The following is a 26,285-nucleotide window of genomic DNA, read 5'->3' as shown; positions in this document are numbered from 1 at the left end:
CTGGTGCCTCCATTGGTGGCAGTCTGGGCTGGTGCAGCCCTTTTTGTAGTTGTCTGGGGCCTACGATGAGCATTGTGTTGCCTGTTGCATGGTCATGAGAAGAGCAGGAGTGGTGCTGGAGGTCCTTTTGTCCGTGGCTGTGGGAACCTTTGTGCTGTCTGTTGGACTTGGGTGATGGACAGGTCCAATGGGTGCTTTGTTTCTCCAATGCCTAGGAGCATATTCTGTCTGTAGGATGAGGATGAGCTTACAGCAGGAGTGGGTGTTGCAGAAGTCCCTTTCTCCATGGGTGCAGGTGCCGTGTGGCTGCATGAGAACCCTGGATGTGGAAGAGGTACATCAGTGGCTGTAGCTCTCCCTTTGCTTAGGGCTGAGAGTGAGCATGTGTTAGAGATCCTGTGGATACTGAGAAGCTCCCATTGTCCTTGCTTACGAGCACCGTGTGGCTTCCCTATCTTATGTGGTCTGTGTGGGTTACATATACTTTGGGAGGTGGGACATTCCTTTGGCCATGAATGTGGGCACCTTCTGGCTGTCTTTGGGATGAGGAGCATATTGCTGAAAGGTTGGGTGTTACAGGAGTTCCTTCCTCCTTGGGTGCAGGTGCCGTGTGGCTGCATGAGAGCCCTGACTGTGGAAGACTTACATAAATGGCTGTAGGTCTCGCTTAGCTGTGACCACCTTCTCCTAGACTGTTGTAGGACGTGTGAGAGATGCTGTGGATGCTGCGGAGCTCCCATTGTCCATGGCTACGGGCACCTTCTGTCTGCCAGTGTTGCCTGGATGGGGAACAGATTCCATGGGTGGTAGGAATCTACTTTGGCCGTGAGCATTGGCACATTTCCTGTCTGTAGGATGGGGAAGGGTCAGAGATAGGTGGGTGTTTTGGAGCCTCTGAGTCTTTGCTCTCTCATCTCGTCCTGTGCCAGTCTGCGCTGGTGCATCTTTTCAAAGGGGTCCGTTGCGGAGGTTGTGGCTATGTCCTTTGTGCAGTGGTGTAGGTGTGTTGCAGCTGCCATTGGCGTGCCATCATGACTGCTGCAGTCAGGATCCGTTTGGGGAGGTCTAATGGGAGAGGAATTTAAGTTTTCCCTTGTACATCCTTTTGTGAAGTTCCTTGCAAACCCAGGTTGGGGTAGATGCTAGGACTCCTTACCTGAGCTACAGAGCCCTGAGAGCTGCCTTGGAGACTGTTTAGTTGGGAGCATCCAGGAGCCGTGGTCTTGTTGCATCCCTATCCTGGAGCCTCTATGGAATTGTCCGTCACAGCTGCAAGGTACAAGTGAGGCTGCATTGCTGTGGGCAGCTGAGGCATTGCTGTGGCCTTCCTGTGCCTGGCCTCTGCTCTGAGCCCTCCCTCTGTTGCCTCCATTGGTGGCAGTCTGGGCTGGTGCAGCCCTTTTTGTAGTTGTCTGGGGCCTACGATGAGCATTGTGTTGCCTGTTGCATGGTCATGAGAAGAGCAGGAGTGGTGCTGGAGGTCCTTTTGTCTGCCGGTGTTGCCTGGATGGGGAACAGATACCATAGGTGGTAGGAATCTACTTTGGCCATGAGCACTGGCACCTCTTCTTGTCTGTGTGCTGAGGATGGGGCACAGGTGCTGTGGGTGTGTGGGAGCCTCTGAGTCTTTGCTCTCTCGTCTCCTCCTCTGCCAGTGTGCGCTGGTGCATCTTTTTTATAGGGCCTGGGGCTGACAGCGTCAGGAACCCCATTGTGACATGGGGTATTATGAGCTGTGGGTTGGCTGTGACGGTGCCATGACATCATGAGTGCTGGTGCCAGGATCTGTTCTGGGGACTTCCAATGGGAGAGGATTTTATAGTTTCCCTTTGCACTTTCCTTTGTGATGCTAATTGGAAACCCAGGATGTTGTAGAGACCAGGTGTGTTTTACCTGTGCTACAGAGCCCTGAGAGCTGCGTGGCAGACTGTTGGGTTGGGAGCGTCCAGGAGCCGTGGTCTGGTTGCATCCCTATCCCGGAGCCTGTGTGGAATTGTCCGTCACAGCTGCAAAGTACAAATGAGGCTGCATTGCTGTGGGGAGCCCCAGTGCCTTGGCTTTCCCCTCCACCCTTATATAAATTGACACATGTTAATCTTACATAATGGTACATAAGCACTGAAATGAAAATTTACTGTTCGAGTCTGTCCAGAGGAGGCCATGGAGATTCTGCGCGGGCTGGATCAGCTCTGCTCTGGATCCAGGCTGAGAAAGCTGGGCTGGGTCAGCCTGGAGAAGAAAAGGCTCCTGAAGGGGAGACCTGAGAGCAGCTCCAGTGCCTAAAGGGGCTGCAGGAAAGCTGGAGAGGGGCTTGGGACAAGGGCCTGTAGGGACAGGCCAAGGGGAATGGCTTCAACCTGCCAGAGGGGAGACTGAGATGAGCTCTTAGGCAGAAGCTCTTCCCTGTGAGGGTGCTGAGGCGCTGGCACAGGGTGCCCAGAGAAGCTGTGGCTGCCCCATCCGTGGCAGTGTTCAAGGCCAGGTTGGACACAGGGGCTTGGAGCAAGGTGCTCTAGTGGAAGGTGTCCCTCTCCATGGCAGAGGTTTAGATCTGGATCAGCTTTAATATCCTTTCTAACCAGTCTGGGATTCTATGAAATCCTTTAAAAGAATTGCTGGGTTTGGGTGAGGAAATGATGTAGCTCCAGGATCTGTGAGAAGAGGAGCTCAGGAAATCTAGAGAAATTTAAAAGCTGCAGATCATCCTTGCAGATGTTTTTGGAGGTTTTCCTTAATACCTTTTTCATATAAGACACATTCCGTTCTCCCAGCCTGCCTGTACAAGTGCCTGGCTATGCTGATGCTCTTTCTATTTGAACTGCAAGATGTACGTTTGTCTTTGTGTGAAATAAAGCAAGGTTTTTCCATGACTTCCCTGTGCTTTGCACATCTGTTTGTCTGTAGAAGATAACACCTGAATTATCTTGCAGCTGCTTGGTTCATTGCGGACTCTTACATCCTCCAATTCAACTGGTGTCAGGCAGGATGTTCAATGAGAGTGCAGGAGTGTCCATCCGGACATTAGGAAACTCTTTTTCACCATGAGGGTCATCTGCACTGTTATGGGTTAAACATAGAGGATGTGGAGTCTCCCTCTTTGGGGATACTAAGAACTCATCTGGATATGACCCTGCACAACCAGCTGTGGGTGGCCCTACTTGAGCAGGGATTGGACAAGAAGACTTCCAGAGGTGTCTTCCAGCTTCATCCCAGTTTTGACTGTGTGAAATGCTTTGAGGACTGGAAACCCTCAAAAGATCCAGTAACCCCAGAATGAGAAGATACGGATACTGTCATCAAACATATTCAGTAGAATTAGTAATGTGTTGACTTTGGATTCCTAAATACAACATTTTGTGCTATAAGTAGTGAGATCATGTGTGTCTGTGTTTCTGTAGTCACTTTTTGAGTTTATTACTCATGATGTTGAGTAAAAAAAGGTATTAAAAAACACCTGTGTTGTATCTTCAGGAAAAATAAGAATTTGGGATTGACCCTGTGACTTACACTGATGGGTTTTAGGTGTGGGAGAGGAGTAGTCATGACCCCTGAGGCTGGAGAGAAGCTGCGGTTGGTCGATGAGAAACTTAATATGGGCCGCTTCAGTGTGCGCCTACGGCCCAGAAACCATCTGTATCCTGGGCTGCATCAAAGGAGCTCTTGTGATGCTCCTCACTTGAAGCACTGTGTGCAGTTCTGGTGTCCTCAACATAAGAAGGACATGGAGCTGTTGGAGCAAGTCCAGAGGAGGCCATGAAGATGATCAGGGACTGGAGCAGCTCCTATATGAAGACAGGCTGAGAAAGTTGGGGCTGTTCAGCCTGGAGAAGAGAAGCTGCGTGGAGATCTCAGAGCAGCTTCCACTGTCTGAAGAGGGCTACAAGAGTGCTGGAGAGGGACTCTTCATCAGGGACTGTAGTGGCAGGACAAGGGGTGATGGGTTCAAACTGAAACAGGGGAAGTTCAGGTTAGATAAAAGGAAGAAGCTCTTCCCTGTGAGGGTGCTGAGGCACTGACACAAGGTACCCAGAGAAGCTGTGGCTGCCGCATCCCTGGCAGTGTTCAAGGCCAGGTTGGACAGAGCCTTGGGTGACACGGTCTAGTGTGAGGTGTCTGTGCCCATGGCAGGGGGTTGGAACTGAAAGATCTTAAGGTCCTTTCCAACCCAAGCCAGTCTGGGATTCTGTGATTCTATGATGTGTCTTGTTTTGGTCTCTTCCAGCGTTCGTCACTCTGCTGAATGGAGAGCAGGCACAAAATGCCATTCGGAAGTATCACCAGTATTCTCTTCGGGGAAAAGAGATATCGGTGCAACTCCAGCCAACAGATGCTTTGCTGTGCATTACCAATTTACCCGCTTCATTTACATTGGAAGAGTTTGAAGAACTTGTGCGTGCCTATGGCAATGTTGAGAGGTGTTTCTTGGTCTATAATGAAGTTACTGGCCATTCCAAGGGCTACGGCTTTGTGGAATACATGAAGAAGGACTCCGCTGCCAAGGCCAGACTGGAACTTCTGGGGAAGCAGTTGGAGGAGAGCACTCTCTTTGCACAGTGGATGGACGTGAACCAGCTCACCACAAATCTCATTCACTCTAAGTGCCTTTGTGTAGAGAAATTTCAGAAGGACTGTGCTGACTCAAAAGAACTGATCCAAGCTTTCTCCCTGAAGTATAAACCCGTGTTCTGCCAGGTACGTTGAATTTGTGTCTTCTGGAAGGTCAAGGTTGTGATTTAAGTTGCTCTTTATTTCCGTGATTCCCTGTTTGCTTCCTAATACTTCTGTTTTTCATGTAAGAAGTGACTGGTTCTGCATCTGCATTGGGATGTATGATGTGGTACAGATGCTTTCTTGGCGCGGGTTTTCAGAGGTGCTCAGTATTACCTGGGGATTCTGCAGAAGCCTCCTGTGAGCACCAGTAAAATGTTTGTAGGACATCCCCTTCCTCATGCCTTTTATTGAAAGTCAATTTAGAAATATTTTGGAGAGCCTTTAAAGTAAACTTTGCTGGTGGTTTTATTGCTTATTTATATATATTTATTCTTTAGAAAGCGAGTCTATGAGTACCACAAGTGCAACAGTTTAGATGGTGGAGAATATATATGTACATATGTGTGTGTGTGTGTGTGTGTATAATTAATACATTTAAGAAACCTCTGCGAATACCTGATGTTGTTTTTCGCTAACTGAAGAAGATGTAGGCTTGGGATCTAGATCTTGGGATCTTGGTGCTTTATCTTTTGCAAAGCTTGCAGGTACAGAAGAGTTAGATCCCTACTAGCCTTTGCAAGCATGAAGGTTTTCTTCTCAGCATGAAGGTTTTCTTCTCATCTTCATAGAATCAACCAGGTTAGAAAAGACCTTTAAGCTCATCAAATCCAACCATTCCCCTGCACTGCCAAGGCCACCAGTGACCCACAGCACTGAGGCCTTGTCTCCACGGGGTGTGAACCCTTGCAGGGACAGTAACTGCAGCCCTGCCCTGGGCAGCCTGTTCCAATGCCTGAGCACCCTTTGGGGCAGGAATTGTTCCTCAGCTCCATCTAAACCTGCCCTGGTGCAGCTTGAGGCCGGTTCCTCTTGTCCCATCCCTTGTTCCTTGGGAGCAGAGCCCAGCCCCTCCTGGCTCCATCCTCCTCTCAGGCACTTGTAGGGAGCCATCAGGTCCCCCCTGAGCCTTCTCTTCTCCAGACTAAACCCTGACCCGGTCCCTCAGCTGTTCCTCATCACATTTGTGCTCCAAGTTCCGTGGCTTGTGAGATACAGCCCACAAATAAAAGGTTGCCCATTGAATTGGTGCAGACCAGCATATTATAAACAGGCAGCAGAAGGAAAGCTTGCTTTATAGTAAAATGGTTGGATATGACTTCAGTTGTTGGTTTGGGGGGTGGTGTTTCTTTTCTTAAGTATCTTGGAAAGCTGCTCAGGGATTAGCTTCAGGGATAAGTAATCAGAGATCCTCAGCATCTCAGACCAGAAGGTCCATCAGGCTGTCTAGCCTGACTGCCTGCAGGCTGTCACACCGTCCCCAGTGCTCTTTTCAAGACCCAGTAATTTGTAGTTAGCTGGCTTACTAGTATGGTTAGGAGTTTGTAAGTCCACCCTTACACTTGCTTGTACCAGGAGATGCTTATAAATCGGAAGTAATTCTTCCCAGAAACTGCCCATCACTTCTTCTTTGTCTGTTTTCTCAGTTGAATGTATCTGGCTTCAGCTTCACCTCACTGATGACTAAATTGAGGAGCTTTTGATCCCCACTGTTTTCATCCTGTAAGAAGGTATTAAATGCTGTCATCAAGTCACTTGCTCAATCTGTTTAATTAGCTGAACAGGTTGAGCTTTTCAAGTCTTTTACTTAAGAGCTGTTTTCCAGCTGTCAGATAATCTGGAGGCTGTTATCAGCTCCCCCAAGAAGTTTTCAACATCCTTTAACAATTCAGAAGCTCAAAGAATAAGAGGCTGCCTGATGAAGATGGTTGTCACTAACCTGTGCATTTAGAGGCTTTTACCTTCCTTCTTAAATCATAATCATACGTGTCGTAGGTGAGGAGGAGTTAAGGTGTGTGCTTTTGAATTAAGAAATAGGCACCTAATCAAAAACATATCCAAGAAAATATTCCTGGCATGTCCTCATATTACCTATCACTTGTAGAAATACACTGTTTAACAAACTAATAGGTAGATTGTAGAATCATAGAATCCCAGCCTGGTTTGCGTTGGAAGGGACCTTAAAGCTCATCCAGCCCCAACCCCTGCCACGGGCAGGGACACCTTCCACTGGAGCAGCTTGCTCCAAGCTCCTGTGTCCAACCTGGCCTTGAGCACTGCCAGGGATGGGGCAGCCACAGCTTCTCTGGGCACCCTGGGCCAGCGCCTCAGCACCCTCACAGGGAAGATGTTCCTTATATCCAGCCCGAACTTCCCCTGTTGAAGTTTAAGCCCATCACCCCTTGTCCTAGGTATCAAAGGAGCTGTGTTCTCCAGAGCTCTTCCCAGAGGCCAGTCTTCAGCAGCATTAAAGATCTGACCACCCTCTTCTTCCAACTACTTGAGATTTACATTTCAGTTGTTAGTTTGTGAGACCTAATTGCTGGGAACAGGTTGGGAGTTTTATCCAGTGAAATCTCGAGGATATTCCCTTTCTTCCACACAAGAACTAGTATCAGTACATCATTTCTGTTCATTTTGGGATGGAGATTTTTTTGCCTCAGCTTTATTCCCTCCCTTCTCACCCCTTTTTGTTTGTTTAATTTAAATCTGCTCATTCTGCTATGAAACTCTGCAAACAAAGGACAGAGCATTGTTTCACACATAAGCCTGTTTCCAGTCTGCTTGATTGATCAGTCTGGCATCTTCTCTTGGCATTAGATACAACCACAGATTTCATATCCTCCTGAAAGGGAGCGTATATCAGTGGAATTCACGTTGTTACATGTTTCAACAACTATCATGTAGTGTGATGAACACCAGTTTTATTACTGGAGGCTTAAAACTGAACAATAATGAGTTTGTAATTCTTATCTTGTAAACTAAAATCATTGTAGCATACAGCTGTGTTTACAATTTCCTTCTCATTCCTTCTTTGTTCTGAAAACACATGTTAAATACATTTCATAGCTCAGGCTGTCCGTGAGATTAGATGGAAGTGAAGGTGGTAATTCAGGTAGATAGAGCATGCATGCCCAATATCATAAAAAGATATGATATTCCACTTACATCTAGCATGTTTGAGAAAGAACCATACTGATTTGGGTAGGCATGAACATAGGGTGTCAGCTGCAAAGTATTTTGCAAGGGATGGGTGGAAATACTGCAAAGCAGTCCCTGAAATTCCCCGTGTGATTCAGTGTGTTGTGAAATGCTTCAGTTTGCTCAGGATGAAGACAGTAACATCGGTGACTTTGCGGTGGTGGAGTATGAAAGTGCAGAGCAGGCTGAGAAGGTACAAGAGCTCACCGATGGAATGACTATCAAAGGAAAGAGAGTGCAGGTGTCCTACTGTGCTCCGGGAGCCCCAGGCAGAAGCACGTTGGCAGCACTTATAGCAGCACAAAGGATGGTAAGATACTGGTAAATCTGTTTTCAGAATGAGTTTGATACACCTTGAGCAGCCTGAGGTGGGCAGGCTGCCTTTGCAGCAGGAAAAGGAGCCAAGCTTTTGGAAGCACGAGCCTTTATGTGTAGCTAGTCAGCCCAATTCAGTCTCCTTCCTAGGCAAAGCACAGCCACATAGTGCAAGGAGGAAGGGTAAAATATGGCCGTAAGATATCACCAGGTTACACTTAGATAGATCTTAATAAACTTAATTATCTGTAAGAGAAATTGTTCCAATTGAAAACAGAAGTAACTGGAAGTGGAGTCATTTGAGAAGCTATAACTTGGTTTAAAACAGAAGGGCAAGAATTTGTCCATTTTAAGATAAATTTCAAGGTAGGAAGAATAGTTTAATTTCATGCTCGATAAAGAAGAAGGCTTTTTACACCCACATGTCTTATCAAATTATTTCCTAGGAAATTGGGTGTGATAAGTGTTACATGAAGCTGTCTTAGATGCAGAAGCAGAACAGTTTCATTACTTCAGCTAGCTTTAGCCCACATCTTTATAAGAGATGAGTGGTGCTGTTATAGTATGTGGTGTTCATGTTAACAGTGCCTTTCATATTCCTCTTTATTGATAACTCTGTCATGGTTTAAGGGGAAGAAAAGAAATGTGTCTCGGGAAAAATAATATGCTTGAAGTTTGGGGGGAACAATTTGTTAGGTGTTTCATTGGAGGAAAAGGAGCAGGGAACAGGGAAGGAGATGTTATTTCTGTGTACTATGAGATGTGTACATCACCATCACACAAGTTTGAGGGATTTAAATGTATTCTTTGTTTTCTCCTGATTCTAACATCTTTGTATCTCTCTCAATTGGAGATGAGGAACAACAGAAAGGGCTTGCTTCCAGAGCCAAATCCAGTGCAGATTATGAAAAGTTTTAATAACCCAGCAATGTTGCAAATGCTGCTGCAGCCCCAGTTGCGTGGACATGCTGTTAAACCTGGTAAGTGGCTTTAAAACAACAGAGGTAAAAAGAGAAACCCTGTTCTTGGTGATACAAGGCTTTCAGCAAATGAGAGAAGCAGGAATACTGTTTTACAATCTGTGCAGGCACTGTTTCAGTGTCTGTGTGTAGACACTTCCACATTTTATGAACGCAAAGGCAAGAGGTCAGTTGCTACCCTATTGTGTTTAGGTGTTACCTAAAAATGTCCTTGCATTAACACTTTGGTCTCTGAAGGTTTGTATTAGAAATATGTTTAAAATGGAATGTCTTTTGCAGACTTCATTAAAGTGGCAAGTTTAAGTCTGATTCTAGATCTGAATCTTGCAGCCTGAGCCTTTCTCCTATTGTTTCCAATGTAAATCTTTATTCACTTGGATGCTACCATAGTTGTACACAGCATTACATAGAATCCTAGAATGAGCTAGGTTGGAAAAGACCTTCAAGATCATCAGGTCCAACCTTTACAGAGATCAAAAACATTTCTCTATCTTCTCATTAGGGTGGATGTGAACACATAAAAAGCAATCTAATCACATTTCAAACAGTGAAAGTATTAGGAACAGATAATTTCAAGAGTCAAGTAGGGAACAGCTAAGAGTTTGTGACATAATCTACTGACAGCAAATACACAGAAATGGTGTGTGAAGTGACCAGTGAAGAAACACTTTAGCTAATGCTGACCATTCAAAGCACTTTAGATAAAGCTGTGGTCTTGCAATCAACTGCAGGCATTTCTGCTTCTTGGAGTGAAACTCTCAGCTTTAGAGGAGCTCCCTGAGGGTATGTTTGATCTCTCAAGTCAGATCAAAGCTGGGTGTATTGAAAGGTTTCATTTTAGTGACGTTTAGTACACTAATATCATGGGACTCAAATCTAGAAAACACAGAATAACTCTTATAAAGATTTGTACTTGCCTGACTTACAAAACCCTGTAACTTCTTCTTGTGTTTCTCAAGCAGTTCTTGGAGCATCTGCAGGTTTACCTCACCTTATAAATTCAGCAGTTGGGCCACCTTTTTTGCAGCTGAATAAAGTTCATCAGGTATGTGAGAAAATAACTTTTATCCAATAGATATTTGTAGAGATCTCAGCATGAAAAATATATGAAGGGTTTCAAGAAATTACAACTAAAATCAAATGGTCTTGTTAAAGATGTCTTGAAGCACTCTATTAGGAGTTGCCTATGGGGATGTATGAGCACACTGTGCTTGCTATCCCCAAGTGAGTTATTTTACCTTAACTGAGCTTTTGATTTGCTACCACCTGCTGATGTAGAGACAACTTGCCATTACTGGCAAAAAATCCTCTTTAAATTGGAGCTCGAGGAGCATGGCACATCCATTTCTCTTTGAGCTGTTCATATGCACTTCCTATAGAGACTTGATTGTTTTATCTCACTCAAGTAACAAGCTTAGCATCATTATCTTCACTTTAAAGCTTGCAGGGACCAAAACGTGCTATATATGCCCTAAAAAACAGTGATTTGCTGATGTTACTTCTTAGTCAAAAAAAACCCCAAGGTTATGTTTAAAGTGTTCTCAGAGTATCTCTGATTCCAGATGGACAGGGGAATTTCTGAAAGGTTTTCTTGAACCTTCTTTCTTCTTCTGAAAGTTTATTAGTTGTTATTTCTGCTGTTCTTTTGGCAAACACAAACTTACTGAGCTTAAAAAAGACCAAATTAAAATGCAGAGCTGCTCCTCATGGTAATTATATTTAGCTTTGCTACTTTTTTTCTGCCCAAAACTGGTAGGTGAATATATTCATTTTGAATAAACACTACTTGATTTTGCCCCATCAGATGAGTTGCTTTTGTCCTGCACTGTGAAAAAAGATCCATCTTTTTCTGCTGGTACTTCATTTCAGTGACATTTTCAATTGTTATATTTAGTCACTGCTGCTCTCTCTTCAGCCTTGGAGAGCCTTAATGCTTCCTTGGAAGGCAATGTGAATGTTTTCTAATCACAGCTGGAGGCAGGCATGTTTTACACAGTTAACAGTGTGATTGATGGTGATCCAGTGTCTTTTAAGTGCTGCAGCCAAACAACTTAGTGTTTTCTCTTTAGAGGCTAGTTGTCTTCCTGGGAGCTTCCTGTCATTTAATTCACTCCAAACCTGGTCTAATAGCCTGAATTTTATGGATAATGATTTGATTATGCCAGTTGCTTCCATTAGGCACATTTTTCTTTATTCAGTGTCTTCTTTCAGACTATTCTTTAAAGCCAGAGAACCAGGTCACTTTTTATTGCCTTGAAATTTATTATTGTCACAAGACAGAGCAACAGCAGTGTCCTGGCTTGACACTCTCCCCACCTCCCCAGTCACACACTGATCCAGCTTCCTGCATATCTTGGTTTTGCTAATTTCTATTCAAGGGTTTGTAAAGTTATATGGTGAGAAGAAGCAATATTTTAGGATGATTATGCCAGAACATTATAAAATAATGGAGGAAAGAAGATTCAACACAGGGGAATTTGAACAAATGGGTTTTCAACTCTGGAGGTAGCATGACTTTCAACTTCATTTAATTTCTCTTAGTTACAATATCATGAGCGAAGGTAATGCATTTTAAACGTTCTCACTGATGTATTTTCCTCAGTCATCGGGCAGTTTGTTAAATCTTTATTAATCCAGAGGCTTTCTTTTGAGGATCCCAACCAAACTGATTCTCCAGTCTTGTATTTCTGCAAGTTTTGCAGTTGAACTAAGACATTTTCTTCATTGTCATAACCAAGTTTTAGAAGGAACAGCCATTGGTATTGGTGGCTCTAAACAGCCCTGGATGATTTCTGCTGGAAATCACCAAGACAAAATATGTAACTAATCTAGATTACTTTTTGCTTTAAATTGCACATTTCTGAGTCCAGAAGACCATATTCTAGGCATAGAGGGATTTTCCCTAGGGAATTTGACCCTACCACACAGAGACACAACCTAGACTTGAAAATATTTGTGAGGTTTTAGCAGGAGGCTGCAAAATCTGCAAAGCCATGCACTGGGAGAGCTGCCTTTTGGGGTTCCATCTTCATTACCTGCTTTTGGTGATCTTCTCTTTATAGGAGACCTCAGAAAAATGAGGGAGGCTATATTTGTCATGATTTGACACAGTCAGTGCCCCATGGATCTATTCTTGTACTGCTGTACAAAAAGGTTGGTAGAGCAACCTATATTTTGCCTGGCAAATCATGCTCAGGAGTTGCTGCCAGTTTTAGGTCCATATTCAGCTAGCATGAATCATAACATGGTTTTATGATCCAGAGCACATAATGCTGAATATACTAGCAGAGTCTGAATGTGGTACCCCAATTTGGTGATGAAGTGGCTCAGTTTTGGTGACAAACTGATCCAGAATGCTTTTGAATGAGAAGTATTAATATTTTATAGACTTATAAATCACAGTGCGTACAAATTGTTAAGCTTTTTAATGGTTGTGGAATAGGATTTCGTATAGATGGTTGCCACTAAAAAGGGGGAAAAACATACCTGGGTATTTCTCTTTGAAAGCAAATGTACTGTTTGGTAACTGTAAAGCAAGGGCTCAGAGTCCCTGCCAGTTACAGCTGAGTCCTGTAAGGTGTATAGATGTTTGGTGAGGATTAGGTATTAGAATTGCAGTGCAAGGCACAGTGCAAATGTTAACAATGAGGCCCTTATTCACAGAGCTCATAATCCCTGAAGTCCCTGTGTCTCATCTTTCTTACTGGCATTGTAGGTAACTCCCCTATCTAGTCTGTCTGCGAAGGCTTCAAACACGTTCACTTTTCCCTGTTGGGTTGGACAGAGTCTGGATTGTATTTGGAGTATACTTGATACTTTAAAAGCCATCAGAAAGCATAGTTGTGGTTGTGAGGTGAAAAAAGGGTTAATAGGAAGGGAAGTTAAAAGGACTTGAAACAACTTTCTTTGAATGAAGCAAAGGAAGAAACAGTTATTTTCCTTTGCTACATTAACTCAGAAACTAATTTAAACTTCTTTAAGCAGTATCACATGAGAATGCTTCCAGAATATACTGTTCCCCATGAGTGCCAACTAACACTTCTTTTAATAATTCCAGAGTTCACTTCTGGGGAGTGCATCTAACTTACTGCTGCAGAGCCCTGCTCAGATACCACTGCCGCAACAGCAGCTGATGAAGATAGAAAACATTCAGGCTAATAGTGTAAGGTCATCCCTTTAACTTCAACTGGTTTTGGACATCCTTATAACTGCTCAAATAAATAACATTTTTCATATAATTTAACATTTGGTGTATCTGAAAGGATTAACTGAATGTGAGCTGTGAGAAACAGCTACAGATAGATTGTTTTAATCATTGACACAGTTTTTCTGTTCTTCCTTACAGAAACCGGGTTTGCTGGGAGAACCTCCAACAATGCTCCTACAGACAGTACTGGGACTAGGGGTAATGCCATCAGTGAGTTCAGGCCTGGGAACCCGTGGAGAAGCTCTGAAGTGTAAATGACATTTTATTTCCTATCAGATCAGTGGAAATGCTCAGCTTGAAGTGCTGCACCTTACTTTCCCCTGCTGTAGCAAAAGCAATAGTATGTCTGAACTTTATCCAGTAAGGTAGGCAGGGAGCTGGGCAATAACACAGCTTATAGCTGTGTAGTTAAGCAAGGTAACAAGTTTTATGTCTATATAAACAACTGTAACCTGCTGGTATGAGCAGGAAGCAAACTTGAAATACCTTGCCTTGTTGCCTGGCTTCTCTCATCTCTTTGTCAGGGAAGGAGGAGTACACTGTGGCACCGGTTGAACATTTACAGGTTGTTAAATATTCAGTTACTATAATTTTTAGTACTCTTGGAATGTGTTTATATGTAGGATTACAATTTTGGGGGTTACTCTTTCAAAGCAGATAAATCTGAGTAGCTGAAGAGGCGCCACAAATAGCGGGGGGGATGGGGGGGTGCATTCCTTTCATTAAGCAATAGAGCTTTAACATCCAGTCTGTGATGGATGTCAGTTTTGAATGGAAATTCTTGTGCCACGGGTGCCCTCAATTTTTATGAGGAAAGATCAGTTGTGATACTGCTGAGTGCATCTTTTGTTGTTTCCCCCACTGAGAGCCACACATTCTTGCCTTCTACATGTGGGCTGAGTAATGGTAGTAACCAGAAGCAAAGAAAAGCTTGCAGAGGGCAGGATGGGGAGGAAACCAACGCTAAATGTCTGGATTTCGCTTTTGGAGAATAGTTTCTAGCTCTTTTATTTGTCAAATTAATTTTACTAATGCCAGTTGGGGTGGAGTTTTCCCCCAATATTCCAATGCGGGATCCTCTATAATGTTGTTCACAGGTTCTTTAAAAGCAACAGGAAACACTAAGTAACTTATTGTCATAGAGAATGTTTAGGGAAGTCAGAGTTTTCTTCTATTGTATTAGTTTTAAATAGAGTTGTCTGCTCCTGGGATGGGAAGAGAATAAAAGCTATCATCAGAATGCAGTGTGCTGGGACAGCTGTAAACCAGATCTCCCAATGTTTTTCTCATCACTTAGTAAAACCCACAAACAAAATGTACTGATAAATCTTGTCAGACAGAAAAGTTTCTCCATTTATGGTTGACTGCAGCATCTAATCTGACTCTAATTCCAACAGCAGCAGCAACAGCAGGGATGGGCATGCTGCCATTCTTCCCGAATCAGCACATTGTTGGACAAGCTATGCCAGGGCAAAATAATGCTCCAGATAAACCAGCGCCTACCGAAGCGGTTGTCTCAGGATCACAGCCCTATCATCAGACCTTAACAAATCTTTCTGCAGGAGCTTTGAGGGCTGGCCATGCCAAACAACAAAATCAACTAAAAAGTACTGATGCAAATTTGGGGGTAAGGAGCACTGAACACAAATATTTCCTGCTTTTAACTTGTGTTTGGATTTTCTCTTTCTGGTTTTCACAAGCTGAAGAGTTAACTGCAGCTGCTTGGGGTAGCTCTTCACTGTAAAATCAGCCAGATCACAGGATCATTCATGAGACATTTTAAGGTCATTTCAGTTATAAATAATAGGGAGAGAACAATAATGCTCTTTGGTGGTCCAAATGAATTAACAAAAGAATCTTTACAATGCTGGAGGGGGGTTTTCCCCTGTGTATCCCTCATAGCATTTGATGATGAAATTATGTCAAGGGCAATGTCTCTTTTATAGTCTGAAAATTGAACTTGTGTTTGAATTTCATGACTAATCGGGAGCAGTTGTGGTGGTATGGAGGGCCTTTGGGTTTCCAGGTGGTGTCTATATATATATGTGTATATATATATGTGTATATAAATTTTCCCCTTTTAATCCTTCCCCTCTTAGTCATAGCTGACGTACTCTTAGTCTGCATCAGTTCTAATGTTTATTCCCTTGAAGGCAGCAAATAGAGGATGATGGGATGGGATTTAAGTAGAACCAGAATGGTCTGTTTTTCTAAGATGTTTTTTCCTTTCATTAGCAAATTTACTTTTTTATATAACATACATAAATACTTTGACATTTAGGAGGAAACATGTTCTTCATTCAGATCAGATCTTTTCCTTGCATACTTCTCTGAAGCACCTGAAGTGATTAGATTATATACAGTATTGGTGTCTGCCTTGGTTAGACAGCTTGGGCAGCTTTGGTCCTACTTCAGAAAGGACACTTTGCACTTTATATATATATGCATAGATACACATGGATGAAATATGCCGGGTGTTTGTGTATACACATATAAAGTCACTTTTATCTCAGCATTTTGTTTAGTTAAAAGGAAATAAACCATTGGAAGTCAAGATAACTCATTTATTTCTATGACTATTGTTTATTAGAAAAAGTTCTTTTTTTAAATCCTAGTAGATGTTTTAATTGTTTCTTTTCTGCATCAGTAGACAGAAGGCCCAGTTTGCAAAACTCCCTTCCTTGAGAAGACAGGCACAGTCTGTGCTGATAGTGAAGGGTCACACTGAAACGCCTGCTTTTGCATCCAGATGAAGGATTTCAGCACTCTGTCGAAGTTTTTTGTGTTTAAAAGCTGGCCTCACTGTCTTTAAAGAGTTGTTGATGAATACTGTTTTACTTAAAGCAGTATTAATTCATTAAAATAATGGGGTTTTTTTCCTTAATGGGCTTTGAAAAAATGAGTAGATGTAGAGTAGGATACTGTATAAACATCTTTGAGCTAAGTATTGCAGAAAAGATATGTAACTGCTATAGCTACTTCATCCTTACTTCTGATTTTTTAACATAAGGTAATTAAATATGGGCTTATACATGATCAGTAAGATGAGTTACAATAGCAGATCACATACAGGATCATCTCTGCAGGGCTCATTTTTTGTGGAACCCCACACTGGTTTGTATTGGAAGGTACCTTAAATTCATCCAGCTCCAACCTCTGCCACGGGCAGGGACACCTTCCACTAGAGCAGCTTGCTCCAAGCCCCTGTGTCCAACCTGGCCTTGAACACTGCCAGGGATGGGGCAGCCACAGCTTCTCTGGGCACCCTGTGCCAGCGCCTCAGCACCCTCACAGGGAAGAGCTTCTGCCTAAAATCTAGCCTGAATCTTCCCTGTTTCAGTCTGAAACCCATCACAGTATCACAGTATGTTAGAGATTGGAAGGGACCTCAAAAGATCATCTAGTCCAATCCCCCTGCCAGAGCAGGAACACCTAGATAAGGTTACACAGGAATGTGTCCAGGCGGGTTTTGAATGTCTCCAGAGAAGGAGACTCCACAACCCCCCTGGGCAGCCTGTTCCAGTGTTCTGTCACCCTCACTGAGAAGAAGTTTCTTCTCAAGTGTAAGTGGAACCTCTTGTGTTCCAGTTTATACCCATTACCCCTTGTCCTATCATTGTTTGCCACTGAGAAGAGCCTGGCTCCATCCTCATGACACTCCCCCTTTATATATTTATATACACTAATAAGGTCCCCCCGCAGTCTCCTCTTCTCCAAACTATAGAGACCCAGCTCCCTCAGCCTTTCCTCATAAGGGAGATGCTCCACTCCCTTCATCATCTTTGTCGCCCTGCGCTGGACTCTCTCCAGCAGGTCCCTGTCCTTCTTGAACTGAGGGGCCCAGAACTGGACACAATATTCCAGATGCGGTCTCACCAGGGCAGAGTAGAGGGGAAGGAGGACCTCTCTCGACCTACTGACCACCCCCCTTCTCCCATTGGCCCTTGTTGTATCACTGTAGTCGAGTCCTCTGGGTGAGAAGAGTTGTTTTTGTCTTGGCCATGTTTTTAACGCTAACTCCCTGCATCTGGAGTCATTATGGTCATTATTCCTTTGCTTGAATAGAAAAGGCTCTCTTTTGTTTGTTTGTTTGAGTATCCTTTAATAACTTGCAGTCTAAAGAGAAACATGCCTACAAAATTATTTGGCCAGAAAAAAGCACAGGCAGCGTGTCAGATAACTGTCCCCACTATTTATTTTAAGTTTCCCTGTTACGTTTGTTAGGGCCAAGGGTATTTCAGAATCTTCCTTACATCTGACAGATGTGGTGTGACTCTAATGCAGTGACCTGCCCAATTGTTTTGCAGACTCCCTTGAAAAAACAGACTTCACTACTAGGAGACCCACCAAAAGAAATCCGTCTTAGTACCAACCCCTACTTGAACTTGGCAAGTGTGTTACCTGGTATATGTCTTCCAGGTAAGCAAACATTCAGTGGGTTTAGTTGCAAGTTTCCTTGACTGAAGTGTGGCAAATGGTTATTCTGTTTGGCAGGTAATTCCAGCGACCACATTTCTCTTTAAGGAAATCTTGTCTGTCTGAAAACTTCAGTGTAATCTATCCTCATAGTTATTTTATTTGGTTAAATTTTCAGTGTTAATGAATTTAGTGATGTAGACAAGCTTTTAGAAAGCCTTTCAGTTATTAGTAGCACTGATTAATTTTGAGCACATCCTAAAGTGCAGTAGCAAAGCTCTGGTTTAATCCCAGCACATTGCTAAACAGTTTACACAAACCATGTATTCTTTGTGTTATAAACAGCAATTGCCAGCAAAGCCTCTAGTCCACCGCAGCAGACTGGGCTTCCAAACAACATCGTGGATGCTGCCGTGTCTCAGGGAACTACATCACAACATGCAATGGAGAACTATTTGAATTACTCTCAGCAGCACGGGGAATACACACAGGTGAGTTGGTTTGATGCTGCCTCCTGAAGCTTGGTTTGTCACTGGGAGCTCCGGTAGCAGGATTTTTGGCAGAGAGCTGCTCAGAGATCCCTCCCTGAGTTGCTCATTGTTTTTCTCTGTGTACTGTTAATGCACTTCTTGTTTTTCTCTGTGTACTCTTAATGCTTTTCTTGGCACACATGTGGTCTGATAGCCCTGCATGCAGTTAAACAGCATTGCTCAACATCATCAACCACTCTTGAGCAGTTCTTAGGCTTTCCTACAGCCAGAGCCCACCCTCTTGCTCAGATTGAACCTTGTCGGTCTTCCTCACGATAGTGTATCTCTTTCAGTGTACAGAACAGATTTAGCACAAAGTACACCTAATGCCAGTCAAAAAAAGCCTTAATATATTCCCTGCTTCAGTATCATAACCATAGATAGATTGCTTCTTGAGAGCCTGAATTCAGTGCAGTTGGCTGAAAAATGACTTAGAACTTTTGGCTTGGCTTTTGTCTGTCTTCCGAAGCGTGAAGTTTTTCTCTTCCCTTCCCAAGAAGTTTTAAAGTCTTCCTGAACTTTGCCTGGATGCCAGAGAAGAGTGTGTTCTGTCTACCAGAAGTTCCTGTATAGGTTGGGGAATTTCTGCACTCTCAGCCAGCTGGCTTCACTGCGTTATATACCCTGTTTGGTGATCAGAGCATGGCTGTTAGTGTGGAGGGCTGCCCCTTGTCTGGGGGGGTGTTGCGGTACTGAGAGAAGTAGGTGGGTTTCCCAGACACTGGGACACTGAAATACCATTTCCATAGTTTCATTATCACTGGTCTGTGTAGAAATACAATTATATACAAATCAAATAGGAGAGCAGGATCATAGTGATCTGTATAAAATCTGTGCTGAGACACCCAGCCTGGCTCTGCTGTGTGTCTCCTCCTGCCCTGATCTCTCCTCCCATGGCAGGGAGGCAGAAACAAGCTTTGTTGCTCTCCTCTTTGCTGCTGGCAGGGAAAGCTCTGTTGCTCCCAAGCTCCTGCGATGGATCAAGGCTGCTATGGGAGTCTCATTGAGTCTGGAGGATGGAGTGTGGGCCCATGGGTGGGAACAGGGGTTGTTTTGTGTTAGAAGGGCCTCAGCCTGGTCAGGAGAGGTTCACTGCAGCAGAGAGCTGTGCCAGGGGCCTGACCCATCTTCTCATCAGATCAGATCTGGTGTATGTCTGGCGACAGATGTGGTGACAGTTGTGGGTTGGGGAAGCACGAGGTATGTCCTATGAGCCATTGTGCTTTGTGTTTCATGTAAGCACTAATGTAGTCCAGTAGTTTGTTTAAATCTGATTATTGGCTTTAAATATATTTTGATGTCCCCTGGAGGTAGTTCCTAACCCCAAATCATAGAACCATAGAATAGTCAGGGTTGGAAAGGACCTTAAGATCATCCAGTTCCAACCCCCCTGCCATGGGCAGGGACACCCCACACTAAACCATGGCACCCAAGGCCTCATCCAACCTGGCCTTGAACACTGCCAAGGATGGAGCATTCACAACCTCCCTGGGCAACCCATTCCAGTGCCTCACCACCCTCTCAGGAAAGAATTTCTTCCTTAGATCCAATCTAAACTTACCCTGTTTCAGCTTGAACCCATTACCCCTTGTCCTGTCACTACAGTCCCTGATGAAGAGTCCCTCCCCAGCATCCTTGTAGGCCCCCTTCAGATACTGGAAGCTGCTCTGAGGTCTCCACGCAGCCTTCTCTTCTCCAGGCTGAACAGCCCCAACTTTCTCAGCCTGTCTCCATATGGGAGGTGCTCCAGTCCCCTGATCATCCTCGTGGCCCCTCTACTCTGCTCTCGTGAGACCTCACTTGGAGCATTGTGTGCAGTTCTGGTGTCCTCAACATAAAAAGGACATGGAACTGTTGGAACAAGTCCAGAGGAGGCCACGAGGATGATCAGGGACTGGAGCACCTCCTGTATGGAGACAGGCTGAGAAAGTTCCTTAAATGCTATCCCAAAAATCAGTAGTATTGTAGTATAAGTGTTATTAATGTCATCTTTAGTAACATGAAGGACTCAAATGATGTCACTGAGGTGCAGAGGTGCCACAGTCACCACTCAGCTGCATTGTGGTACTGCCTGTTCCTTCCACGTGACAGAAACTGCATTGTACTTGTGTCTGCTGCCAAGGCAATGATACCTCGTGTATCTTCTAAGCACTTATGTAGTTTAAAATGTTTGGTTTGAGCATTATCACTGGTGTTAAGCATGTTCTGATGCTTCTTGGAGAGCTTTGCCTTTTATTCTTTCTCATGTCCTGCGAGGCCATTGGAATTGCTTTCATTTAAAGTCATCTTAGTAGACAGCTAATGGGAAGAGGTTTTCTCCTCCTTTATAGGAGGCTGTTCAGCAGTGGTATCAGCATTATGCTCAGGCATATAACCCTACCCAGGCAAGAGTTGATGAATTTGAAAATGAAGCCTCTGAGGTGAGAAATGATTCTGTTTTCTTCCTGTCTCCATTGGCTGTTTCACCCATCAGCTGCAAGGCTGCTTTTGGACTCTGGACACATGCTTTGGTTGTTGATAGTGGCTGCTGCTGCCATTGGTACTGCAGGAATAAGGGGCTGGAGAGTGTGGGATGGATGGCACTGCATGGTCATGGTCACCTTCTGCAGGGCAGCCCTGCACGGTTTCCTCCAGGATTCATACTCACGCTTCCGATTGTACCTGCCAGGAATATCCCTCTCTAAAATCCCACAATCCAGAGTTACCTGTTACAGGTCAGGAGTGTATTAAAATACTCCTACCAGGAAAGAGCACACCAGAACGTTAGTTCCCAGTGAGTGGCTGCAGGATTGTTCTCACCAAGGCCCTTACATGGCCTGAGGTGTCTGTGACTGAGAAGCACACTTTGATTTTTTTAAGGAATTGTGTAAACTATCCCCAAATCCTTTATTTTGCTCCATAAATCGCTGCATGCCTGAGCTGCTGTGAACTACACGCTCCTTTTAGCAACTGAGTGTGACTCAGATGTTTTCCTACCTGCTGAGTGCTCATTATTATACCAAAAATGAATTCTTAAACCTTTTCTCTTTCACTTTCTGGATGGTCGTGGATCCCGTTCTGCATTTAGGATTCTACAGGTGGATCTTACCCAGACTACAGTCCCTGCTTGCAGGTCATGCCTACACTTTACAGTGGAGCCCAGGGATCATACCAGCCAGGCAGCTTGCAGCTTCCTCCACAAACCCCATTAACTAAGGTGAGAGGAGAGATGGGGCAGAGCTGCTGCAGATGCAGCTGCTGGTGGAGGTGCTGCTTGTTTGTCTTGTGCTGCCACCGAGTGGACTTTGGACCCACGACAAGCCAAGGCAGAGCTTTTTCACTGCATCCATGCTCCTCAGGATCCCAAGTGGCTCAGGATCACACGCAGTTCCTGGTGGATGTGATATATTAAAGCAGTGGTTGGGCAGAGTGTGACAGTGCCAGGGCCCCTCAGAGCCCTTCAGGCACCCTGGAGATCAGTGCTCCGCACTGCCCACAAACACCAAACCCCACAGCAAAGAAAGGCAAGGTGTTACTGAACAAACATCCTGGAAGGATGGTCTAGTGGAAGGTGTCCCTGCCCTTGGCATGGGGATAGGAAGGAGATGATCTTTAAGGTCTCTTCCAACCCAAGCCACTCTATAATTCTGTGGTCTGTGAGGGTGGATGTGCAAAAATGCCTTGAAGGAGGCACATTAAGTAGGAAGTGAACAAAGGAGGGGGTAGTTCATACTGGGTTTAGATGATTCTTTTTGCCTTGCATGCAGATGGTTCGCAGTGAGTGCCACTGGGATAAAACCTCTGGAGTATAGCAAGTCAAGGCAGTGTCCAGGTTACCAACAGCCTCCACTCTGTTATACTCTTAACTGGATCTTGGGAGGAAAACCATTTTAAAATGGCTTTCATTTGAAATCATAACAGACTTCAGGCAGACTCAGTGAGTGAAGCTGCTTTTTTGTCTGTAGTACCTTGTAGACCCTTAGTTTTTATCGATAAAAGATGTGAGAGGGATGGGGAAATGCTGTGGAAGCAGTGAGGACCAGATTACAGGAGGCTGGAGTCTGGCCTAACAGGAGGCTGGTTTAACACAGGGGGAGACAGTGGGGATTAAAGCTTTATTCAGCCTGAACAAAGGACTTCTCATTTCCTGAGTGCTTCAGAAGTCCTGAGGAATTCATACCCCATGCTGTGAGTAAATCACATTGCTCCTGGATGGGAGAGACCTTAAAAGCTGGATTATCATCTGGTTTGGAGTGGCTGCAGGCAGGTATGCCCAACAACCTTCTGATCCAGCCCCAACCACGACAGCCATGATGATCTCTGTGAGGACACTGACCTGGCTTCCCAGCCTCTGAGGCAGCTCGTGGCCCTCTGCACGATGCCTGGGCAGACCAAGAGGCTGAAGCAGCAATCACAGCAGGGAGAGCTCAGGGGCCAGCCTCCTGCCTGTCTCTATCGTGACAGTAAATCCCTTTGGTGCATAGAGGTTAGTAGCTGGATTCAGCACATGATGTTCTGGTGTTCAGAAACTCACATCTCAGACTTGGCATGAGATTCCTGGTTTTTGGAGGAGGTTTAGGAGCACACAACTGTAGCAAACCATGGTTCCTAGACAGGAGACAAGGCCTGGCCAGAGCTGGTTTTGGCTTAAAGATGGTCAAGGCCTGAACACGTTGCCATGGGCTGTGAAAGCTCTTGCTGTGTGCTGCAAAAAGAGCTTTCAGGTTCCCAGCATCTCTGATATGACTGGAAATGAGTGGAATTGTGACAAGAGAAGGAGATGGTCTGTGCTTTGAGCTAACTGAACCCTTCAGTTTATCTCCAGTCTGAAGAGGAAGGTTTGAGTGCAGAGGTGATGCTGAACAGTTGCTCACGAGGTTGTCTTCATGCCAGATGCCATAGAAGGCAGAAGAGTGGCTGGTTCCTTGGCACAGTGAAACACAGACTCATTCCTGGAATCAGGAGATAAATCCCAGTGCAGGGGGCACACAGGCTGGTCCCCATGAGGCTCAGTGTCAGTTCAGTGTGTGCTCACATGTGCATGTGCTTGCTTTAACCCTGCAACCTGGTTCCCCCCTGCTGCTGTGGGCTGCAGGTCGGAGCATGGTTGGAGGCTGTGTGAAGCATGTGGTGGTGATGCTGCGCTCTGCCACGTGAGCCAGGACATGTGGAGGGTCACAGTGCACGTGTGACAGCCCCATGGCTCTTAGAAGTGCAGGAGAGAGGATGGGAGGAAGCTAAAAGTCTCTCCTTAAGCAGGTTCCTATTTATGATAATGACAAGTGCATCCTAAAATGAACTTGGACTTAGCAGAGGGTAATTTGATTTGTGAATGTGAATTAGCAAGGGATGCTTCTAGGAAAGGCAAGGAAGGGTTTGGCTCAGGGACATTTGGTCAGCTCAGCTGCTCCTTTGATTAAGGAAATAGCATCCCAGCTTGGGAAATGTGTTAAGGTCCCTAAAATACTCACACCAGCATGAACCAGAATCCCACAGCTTCTGATCTAGGAGCCAGACTTCAGCCGGGACACGCAGGGTGGTTGAGCAGGTTGTGGTGAGCTCAGGTTCAGGTGATTGATTGCTATGGGGCAGGTGTTCAGTGGTGTCCAAGTGACTGTTCAGGCCATTTGGTGATTAAATTAATGACACACTGGGGGAAAGAAAAGCGGCATAGGGTGCCCAGAGAAGCTGTGGCTGCCCCATCCCTGGCAGTGTTCAAGGCCAGGTTGGACACAGGGGCTTGGAGCAAGCTGCTCTAGTGGAAGGTGTCCCTGCCCGTGGCAGGGGTTGGAACTGGATGAGCTTTAAGGTCCCTTCCAACCCAAATCATCCTGGGATTCTATGATTCTGTGAATAAGTCCTTGATGAGGGTGGTTGGACTAGATGATCTTTTGAGGTCCCTTCCAACCCTTGTGATTCTGTGGTAGGCTCTAATGTGGATGTGCAGCTTCTAGTGCTGTAGGTGTGTGCATGGTGCAACATCCTGCTCTGATGGATCCCAGAGGGGCCCTGAACTTGAGCCTTGCATACCCTAAGGAGCACTTGGCAGTGGGGCACCATTAGGTTCCCTGCACCCTCACCAGAAACCCTGCTCTGGGACCCTCTGTGCTTCCTGTGTATCAGAGGCAGGCATTTTAATTGAAGCTTTCATTAAAGAACCATTCCTGCTCTCTCTTTCGCTTCGTTACCACGTGTAAGCTCACCTCTGCAAGTGGCACATGGTTACCCTTAATCCACAACACAAACCCACTCTGGCTGGCTGGAAAGCAAGCCCTGCAGCACCTGACAAGTGTGATAGCATGCCAGGACAGCTTAACCCTTTCAGCTCTCTGAGAGAGAAGAGGAATGAAAGGTGGCCCATTGGTGCCTTACATGAAGGGATGGTGGTGCCTGGAGCAGCAGGGTGATGATCAGCATGGCTGTTACACATCTGCTTTTCAAACACACGCTGTGCAGCAGGGCTGCCTGCCCCAGCCAGCCCTTTGCCCTCACAAAAATGCATGTTCAGTGAGGCACCAGTGCATTTACCGTTGGGTTTTGCTAGGGAAAGGGCACAAACACTGACTCATGAGCTGTGTATAGCCGGACCTTAACGCCAAAGGAGTCGGGCCTTTGGAGTCAGTTCCTGGCTCCCAGTCCTTGATAATTCCCAGGCTGGAGCGTTATTTATTGACACCCTTTGCTCTGGCTCATCTGTCACTTGTTTCCTTGTCCTCAGGTGGCTCCAGCAAGAAGTGAGAAGCGAGGCTCCTCATACCTGCTTTCCCCCCCCGAGCCCAGCCCCGTGGAGTACCTTGCCCAGCAGACTCAGGGCTCCGCAGTGCGTTACGCTGAATCCTCACTGAAGAAGAAGCGCGTCTATTGACACCGGCATCACCACTCCTGCCCCAGGGTGTGAGGGCAGGTTCTCGTACCTCTGCTATTTATTGCTGCCTTAACTTCAGACAAGTAATCCTTCTTTCTGTGTGGGTTAGAAGTATCCCAAGAGGAACACCCTCTGTAACGGGCGCGCCTGCCGAGGAAGCGGTACGTATGGCGACGAGGTGAGCCGGGCCTCGGGAGTCGGATTTGCCTTCTGAAGGGAGGGGATGGAGTCTCCTTTATCATCTGCCACTGACAGCCACAGTGGGCTGAGGCTGACAGCACTGAGTAACTCGGTGAGTGTGGGGAGCTTCCCAGCTGAAAGCAATACAAGTCCTGAGGAGGGATTGCTGAGCCTTCCTCTTCTCCTCAGACCCGAGGGAGTTAAAAGATGAAGTCTTGATAGTAATTTTTTCTTATTTTTTTAACTGAGAATGTGGGGTTTTTTCAGTCTTACTTTTTCCAGGATTAAGAGTTCTGCATTTACAGCCTTTAAATTTTTACTATATTTCCTCTTAATCCTGGAATTGGATATACCAAATGTATTACCAGAGCCTCTGTGATGTTTTCAATAAATGTTTGTTAAAAGTAAGATGCTACACTGTGTGCTGCCTTGCAAGAGGAAAGTCAGCTGGGATAGGTGAGACTTGGGCCATGCAGTAACCTTTATCTGCTTTTAGGCCAAGAATCCACCCACAGCTTTTCCTTGGATAAGTCATTTGCAGGTTGTGAATGCAGCTGTGTAAAGTGGTGCACATGGTGAAGCACTGACCTCCTTCCGTGGGTAAGGCAGGTAACGGAGAGGGGACAAAGTCAACTGCCTGTTGTCCTTTTTGTGGCTTCTTCTGGATCTGGATGCTTCAGCGGAGCAGAAGCAACACCACCATACCCCTCAGATGATGGGTTAATCCTGCCTTCCTGCTCCTTAGTGTATTTATTCATTTTGCCAAGCATTCTTACCTGTTGAAACTTGCTGTGCTCCAAAGCCTGCTAGTGCAGAGCAGCCTGGCTCTGGGTTTCACTCCGTACATACTACCTTTTGCATGTAGTAGTTCCAACTAGAGGAAACAGTATTTACTCACTCACCTGTCCCAGGGCTGCAGTGCAGCCTTGCACCCATGCACTGTGAACCACAGCACCCTGAGTATCCAGGCTGCCTCTGCCCATCTCCCCAGCTTGAGTATATTTATCTTTTCTTTTTCTAGTTAAAGACTTCGTATTTTTAGCTTATTCATTAAGCAACTTTGA

The 26,285-nt window shown here is 45.2% G+C and overlaps 1 protein-coding gene across 1 annotated transcript in view; it reads left to right on the top strand.

The window, feature by feature from the left end:
- The window catches only part of RAVER2 (ribonucleoprotein, PTB binding 2), a gene marked incomplete at both ends in the record, with an annotated part of 59,294 nt that extends 34,253 nt beyond the window's left edge, over positions 1-25,041 (top strand). The window contains 12 exons of the mRNA XM_080623838.1: positions 4,223-4,692; positions 7,868-8,059; positions 8,918-9,044; positions 10,007-10,089; positions 13,102-13,206; positions 13,390-13,501; positions 14,649-14,878; positions 17,559-17,670; positions 18,013-18,158; positions 20,528-20,617; positions 21,265-21,393; positions 24,895-25,041. Of these exons, the coding sequence (XP_080479964.1) occupies positions 4,223-4,692; positions 7,868-8,059; positions 8,918-9,044; positions 10,007-10,089; positions 13,102-13,206; positions 13,390-13,501; positions 14,649-14,878; positions 17,559-17,670; positions 18,013-18,158; positions 20,528-20,617; positions 21,265-21,393; positions 24,895-25,041 (1,943 nt within the window). The remainder of the gene's footprint in view (positions 1-4,222; positions 4,693-7,867; positions 8,060-8,917; positions 9,045-10,006; positions 10,090-13,101; positions 13,207-13,389; positions 13,502-14,648; positions 14,879-17,558; positions 17,671-18,012; positions 18,159-20,527; positions 20,618-21,264; positions 21,394-24,894) is intronic.
- Positions 25,042-26,285: the final 1,244 nt, after the last annotated feature.

Source organism: Psittacula echo (assembly GCF_963264785.1).
Source record: "Psittacula echo genome assembly, chromosome: 7".
NCBI lineage: Eukaryota > Metazoa > Chordata > Aves > Psittaciformes > Psittacidae > Psittacula > Psittacula echo.
The sequence above is the reverse complement of the archived record's forward strand: the minus strand, read 5'-3'. Positions and strand labels throughout refer to the sequence as shown.